Here is a 7,106-nt window from a genome sequence, read left to right on the forward strand (position 1 = left end):
ATTAATATAAATATATTGAAATATCATGTACACTAATATTTCAAAATAATTCAAACTAAGTCAAATTACATAACTTTACTTAGGTACGCTGATATACTATTTTTTCAATAAAATTAAGAAAAATTTTTGGGAGCACTAAAAAAGGAGCACTAGAAAGAGCACTAGTGATGTGGCAGTAGGCCCTGCCTACTTTCTATGCCTTGTTTTTTTAATTTTTTTTAATTTTTTGTTATTCTCAATGCATTAGTACTATTAGTGATGTATTTTTTAGTGGTCTAAATCATTGTTGTAAAATTAAAGACAATGAGATTGAGAGAGTTTAGAAAATTTAAAATTTTGTTTGATTGTATATTTTGAAAATAGTTTTGAAATTATAATGATTTGATATTTTTTTGTAGTTTAAAAAATTGGCGTGAAAGAAAAAAATGATTGAAAATGAGAGAAAAAAGAAAAAATAGTGATTGATTCATGTATAGTAAAGGGAAAAGTAATTTTGAATTTTTTTTAAAAAAAAAATTCAACTAAACATGTTTTTGGTTCCAAAAACATATTTTGATAGACAAACCAAACATGCCCAAAAATGATTGTTCTTGAAAAAAAAAAAAAAAAAAAAAAAAAAAAGTCTTTGTAAAGAAGTGTTTTTCTTTTAATATATTACTTGTTTTTCTACTCGTAAACAAAAAAGAATTTCCTACTTTAAAAGAAATCTATTTTTCTTTATTTTTTATACACTCTATTTATATATAAAATTTATACCCAAAAAAATTCACAAAAATGATGTTATAAATTAAAAGCATCTTCATGAGTGTTTTATTATGAAGTAAAAAGTTCACATTAAATTACATCATTCTAATAAAGAAATTATGATTTTTTTTTAATACCATTATTCAAAAGACTACACTCGTAATAATTTTACGTCATATTTTATTTACTATCTAATGTATGGCATATACAATGGTTTATTATAATGATATCTATACAAATTTCATTCATAAACAAAATAATGATATAATATGACAAGTATAGAATTAATTATTTTTTACACAATTTTTTTTTTTTTTTGATAAATCTATTTTTTTGAATTACATAATTCTTAAAAAAAAAAAAAAATCAAAGTTCGTTGGGTTCAATTGAACCCACTACTTTATGCATGGCTCCGCCCATGTGTGTGAAACCTCTCTGCAGTCACTTCTAGTGGAGTGGTAGCGAGTTACAATCAGTAGGGATAAAGGGTCGAAGGAACTAAATGGAAGCACCAACTCACCCTGAGAAAACCCACTTGAACATTCAACATAAATGTTCATGAGATGGTGAACCTAAAAACAATCCTAGTGTGGGGTGAGTCAATGCAGTTTTGACACGGGGGTTTGCATCAAAGCGTGCGTGCCACAGTTTTGAACTCGTTCAAGCAAGAGTGCAGTATTTTTTGACGCTTCTGTAGAGACTGCCTCTCATTTTCCAGGATGTCAATTGCTCCAGGTGCAACAAACAAGTCCATGAATTTCTCATCATTGACAGCGAACAAATCCAATCCAAGTGCTACTGCAAGACGATCCCGGCTGCATAAATAAAAGAGAGCAAAATAATAAGTTGCTAAATCAATGTAAACCGCAAATCAATGAAGTTCGCATCATTGGCCCAATGGCAATACTATAGATTGGCTCAATTTGGTTGAAAAAATAAAAGACAATGACCCAAGGCTTGCAGCCTAGACATCTCACCAAATGACAATTTCCCGCGCAGATAAAATCAAGTACTCATTTCTCTGAATTCATAACCCAGTTGTCTAAGGTTAATGTCTTGGCCAATCAAGCAACATTTCAAAAAATCTACAGAGAAGACTAATGAATAAAGCTCAAGTTCATTCTGCAAAACATAATAAAGCTAGAGGGAAGCAAGGAATGAGGATGGTGCATCATTATTTGGTTTTAGTGTGTACAAATTTATGAGTAGTGCAAGTGCCATGTGAACAGAAACTGTACATAAATAAAATCAATGCAAAATGATGTGGCAAGGTTTGATCTAAACACTTTAAGTAAAAGACCCATCAAAATTGCTCATACTTTCAAAGATGTCACTGCCACATCAGTCTTGCCTTAAATCTGTATAAAATTATGTAAGAATATCATTTTTCTAAATGTATTCCAGGCGTATGCATTGAACATAATGTGAACAGAAAGAGCAAGCTCCCAAAGTAAGTCAGTGAAACACATTTATTCACAAAGTACACAAGTTGGCAAATCAAATGAAACAAGTTTGGCTACAGAGAAAAAAGTGCACTTATTTTATCTTTTTATCTTTTTTGGGTCACATCAATCAACATCTCCTCTCTACTTTTTCTACACATAATACAAAAAAAGTCAAAAAGTGCACTTATTTAGTCTTCCCAAACTAGGCCTTAGTCTCCTATTGAGCCCAAAAGCGTCTAATGACATTTTGAGATCTATGAGAGAATTGTAAACGTATTCAACTTGTAAATAATACAAAGATTACAACCAATATTTATAGGAATCCTAACCCTAATCTAGAATAGGAAATACAAACCTAATTCCATATTTACATAATAGTCGTAAGTTACACAAAATATTCTCACAGAACAGTGATCATCATGCGCCACCTTGTTTTGGGAAAAGAAAAGCAAAGCAAAGCACTAACAACTAGATGTACTTACATTATGAACAATCAATGAAATAAGCTAATAATATTTTCCTGTTAAACAGATTCTGAATACTGGTGAGGATATGCATGCCCTGTGGACATAAATAGATACTACCAAGGAGAAGGTTAGTAGCTTACCAAGGGGTTAAGAAGCCAGAGTTCAAAGTGGATGTCACACTCCGCTCAACCAGAACTTCACGTATGCGTGCAAAATGCTGTGCAGCTAAAGAACAGATCTCTGTGTAAGCTGACCCCGATCTTGAATTGCTATCCCCACTCTCAAATAGAAGGCCAACACCATTTTGAACTCGTAAATGATCCAAATTTTTACTATTGCCCATTATTCTAGGATGCCTTTTTTTGGCTCCAATCTCAATGCAGTTTCCAAGTTCCTTCTTAACTCCAATATAATTTCCATCGTTAGGCTGATCTGGTGAAGGAGTCTCAGGTACAGTCATTTGGCATTCTCTGGCTTCTGCAACTTTTCCTGGTGTGATTTGCTCGGCATTCTTTTCTGGAGGTATGTTCTCTTGGTCTTTCGTGGTTTCATCTCGCAATGCAGCTCCCCCATCAGATAGCTCAAGACAAAATGAAGTAGCTGAAGCTTGGCTGAATCTGTAAATAGAGTTTGCACCTGAGCCATAAGCCCCCAGGAAATCATTCTCATAGCAGACTTGAGAATATGGGCTTGTAACTGAATCAAGGTGGTGCCGAACTAGTTGCTTGCACTGTTTTGCAAGATCCTTTATAAAGCGGCTGTAAGAGTGCCTTAAAGCAGCGTGAAAACCAACATACCCGTCCATATCTCCAGTTTTCCACCCATCTGCAGGATGAAAAGAATAACCCATATTTCTATAACTAGGTCCAGTAGAAAACCTGTAAAATGCCGAACACTAACCAAAAGGGGAAAGATAATGATCGTGAAAGAGCAAATTTCAGGGCAACTGGTTTTCACTATTATTTGTTTTCCTTGTCTTTATGTTTCTTCGCCATAGCAGATATTGCTATTTGAGCATTTTCTCACGTTCTGAAGCACAGAGACCATAAGAATGACACTACCAATCAAAGTTCTGATATTTAAACATGACAAAATAATTTGAACAAGCAATAGCTAATATTGATGCAGGTGCATTGTTTACTAAGCATAAAATGACTAGAAATTCCATCATGTATTTTTTTTTTTAAAGTGAACTTGTTGTACTTAGATGACTGAATAACTAGTAGCAAATATCATTTTACGATATCCATAAAACCATAACGAAAGAATTTTAAAATGCTAGTTCCCATTCTTTTGTTTTACTTAAAGTAAAAAACTATTGATTAATGGAAATTGTGAAATGGGAAAATTTGAATAGCTTCTTACGGTCCGAATCTCGGTGGTGGTTTCTCTCCACTGCAAGATCAAAGAGGTTCCCCAAAACAAAGGCAAGCCGATCACATGCTGTGTCCAGAAGAGGAGCAAGCCACGACCGGGCAGCAGCGCGTGCAATCTCTGCAGCTGCTTCTGTAACTCCTCTACTCCCACCACGGCCAGCATGGGCAAGTAATATATTTGCCACCTATAGCTCGGGATATCAAATTTAATATTCTAACATCTATTCCAATATAAATTGAAAAATAAAAAATAAAAAATTGTTGTTGAAGTAAACATACCTTCTCCCTTGATACTGGGGGGCATTTGATAGAATACGTAGCACAGTGAAATTCATGCATAACTCTTTCAAAAGCCGCTCCTCCATACAGGCGAAGGCTTGCATTGGGAGGTCTTATATTGGCTGTAACGCCAGGCCAGCTCCCAATACCACTATCTGACTGTTCCTCTTCTGTTGTTTTCCCCAATTGCTCTGGGGCAGGATCAGCTGCTCCATCAATCAATGCTCCCTTCAGCAATCGTACAAGAGAAACCATGTGTGCTATTAGTATTAGTTCAAAATCTCGAAATACATGTCCACAAGGAATAAAGTATGAAGTCAACAAATCAATATTTCATAAGCTTGAAGAGCAAAGTAAGTTAAATATTAAAACATAAAATTTTACACACCACATGATTGCAGATGGAAGCAGCATGCAACATTGCAGATCTCCGAAGATGTGCAACATCAGAAGTAGCCTCTAATTTGGAGTCCATTCTAGCCAATTCAGAAGTGACTTCGCTGCAGCGCTGTTCAAGCAAAGCTAAAGTCACCGGTGCTGCTTCTTTGTATCGTTTTTGAAGCTCAGATTCCAAATAATCTCTGAGACAAGCAAAACCAATATGGGACCTGAACTTTTCTTCATCAAATCCCCCCTTAACACCCTCACGCAGATGGCGTAATATTTCTAGGTCCACCTGAGATATTTGCCTGCGGAATTCATCATTTGAAACTGTGTTCCTTTCCTTCGGCAGGGCCACAAAAAATGGTCTAGTATTCTCTCCAAGGTAACCACTTGCAGTCAAATAACGATCAACTTCCCAGCGGTCACTAAACTCCTGAAGTCAATTTTTTTATACTCAAAATCATAAAATTTAAATTGTGCATTGTAAAAATATCAAAAGTGACAAATCAAATCATGTGACAATATGGACATAACGTTTCCAATACCATTTCGTTAATGTTTCCACATAATTGAGTAATTAAGTTGGCATTCAGTAAAGCATATCATCCTTTGTTCTGCTAAGCAATTCTTACATTACAACAACCAGAATCAGGAATTTTAAACTTTCAGTCGATTAAAGAACACATAGAAGTACCAACGATTGATAAAATGTATTCTACATTTCCTTTTATATATTGAAAAGTAGTGCATTTTATACCTTGAGCCGGTTATCAAATTTGGAGACAACAATTACTGTCCGTCTAAATGTTGGGTCAATTTCACGAATGGCATCCAACCACAAAGACGAGCACCATTCCACACTACTCTGCTGAAGGAATAAGACGATACGATGGGGTGGGCTAGCCAATGACTTCACCATTGACAGAATTTCATCCGGCGTGTTCTCTGGTTCGCCCTTCTTTGCCTACCAATGCAGTTTCAAAATTATTACTTCAAATGCAAATAGAAAAGCTATAAAGTTACAGATATTTCAAAACTTCCTTCACCAAATCTTCATTCTCTATCTGCTTACCTTGAGAACAAAGCCCGGTGTATCAATAATGGTGAGATTCGGGCAGTGAGCATACTCAGCTCTCATCACAATAGGTTTAGAAGAAACTGCAGCTTTTGTCTTCTTCAGAAGTGCTTCAGTCCGGGACTTTATAAGATCTGCAATGGCAGAAGCCAAAACAACAGGGCTTCCATATTCTTCAGAATCCTCATCCTGTTTAGGTTAAAATATCTCAATATCTTGTGTATATGAAGCCAGTGAAACTGTGGGTGTGTGGGTGAGCATCTGTAGACCCAAAATAGAACAATTGGCTAAAGCAGAAATTCCGAAAAGGTTCCCTAAAACCAATTGATTCGATGTGAGAAAGAACCTGAAAGCGGCATCGGGGGTCCAATGCGGTTGGGTCATGCACCATTTGGAGGATGAGAGGCCTTCGGGTGCCCATTTCGACCTCGCGAACATTGAATCGGAACCCTAGAAGGGCTTCGAGGAGGGAGCTCTTGCCATCGGACTGGCCGCCGATGGCTACGATCTCGGGGATCGGGAGCTTCTCTCCGAAGGCAACTGCGGCTGCCTGAAGGCGATTGAAGGCTTCGAATCGGGTCTTGAAATCTGAGGCCGATCGGTTCCACATTGATGAGTCTGTTGATTGTTGGTGCTGCCTTCTGGAAACGGAGGAAGAAGACTTGGTTTTTTCGGATGGGGTTTTGGTGGGTGTGGTCATGAAGGTGTTTGTGGCCGCCATTGGAGACAAGACAAACAACTCTCTCAGTGCAGAGAGAGAGAGAGAGAGAGAGGGAAAGAGAAGGGTCGAATTTGAATTTGAATTTCAATTTCACGGTCAAGAATGGAAAGTGTAATTAAGCCGTTAGGAAATATATATTAATGGGTTTGGGCCAACTTCGGAAGATGCAACGGCCCATGAGGATTTAGGGGTGATGGTTCATAAACATTGAGCCTGGGCCTATTTCAGAATTCGCAACAGCCCATAATGAAAAAATTAGGGCAAATTACAAACAGCCCATCGAGGTTTGGTGAAAATATAGATTCTCTCCTGAGGTTTGAGAAATTACATCCCGCCTCCTGATATTTATATTTTCATAACAAATTGCCCCCTGAGGTTTTTATTTTCATACAGATTTCCCCCCTAATTTTTCCTAATTTGTTATGAAAATTTGACCCTCAGGGGACAATTTGTAATTTCTCAAATCTCAGGGAGGAATCTATATTTTTACCAAATCTCGAGGGGGTGTTTGTAATTTGCCCAAAAAATTATCATGACTCTCTAATGAAAAAAAGGACAGAAATATCTCATGTTAATTTGCTCGGCCCGTTTGTTTCTAGTATTAGATGGTGAGAC

The 7,106-nt window shown here is 36.6% G+C and overlaps 1 protein-coding gene across 1 annotated transcript; it reads right to left on the bottom strand.

The window, feature by feature from the left end:
• Nucleotides 1-1,004: 1,004 nt before the first annotated feature.
• On the bottom strand, nt 1,005-6,595 carry LOC114316540 (dynamin-related protein 5A). Its single transcript, XM_028263212.2, has 8 exons — nt 6,117-6,595; nt 5,768-5,959; nt 5,453-5,659; nt 4,700-5,128; nt 4,312-4,539; nt 4,022-4,217; nt 2,797-3,481; nt 1,005-1,559 (listed from the first exon to the last, which is right to left on the bottom strand). The coding sequence occupies exons 1-8, from the start codon at nt 6,489-6,491 to the stop codon at nt 1,373-1,375; spliced, it is 2,499 nt and encodes an 832-aa protein (XP_028119013.2). The 5' UTR covers nt 6,492-6,595; the 3' UTR covers nt 1,005-1,372.
• Between the last annotated feature and the right edge of the window lie 511 nt (nt 6,596-7,106).

This window comes from Camellia sinensis, chromosome 8 (assembly GCF_055761805.1).
Source record: "Camellia sinensis isolate YWXY chromosome 8, ASM5576180v1, whole genome shotgun sequence".
Taxonomy (NCBI): domain Eukaryota; kingdom Viridiplantae; phylum Streptophyta; class Magnoliopsida; order Ericales; family Theaceae; genus Camellia; species Camellia sinensis.

Excerpts from the sequence above, each read along its gene's own strand:
- LOC114316540 (XM_028263212.2), bottom strand. The coding sequence starts at position 6,491 with ATGGCGGCCACAAACACCTTCATGACCACACCCACCAAAACCCCATCC. Across the intron at positions 4,540-4,699 it reads CTTCCATCTGCAATCATGTG|GGAGCATTGATTGATGGAGC; the intron begins GTGTGTAAAATT and ends CGATTGCTGAAG. Across the intron at positions 4,218-4,311 it reads CCCCAGTATCAAGGGAGAAG|GTGGCAAATATATTACTTGC; the intron begins GTATGTTTACTT and ends CCCGAGCTATAG.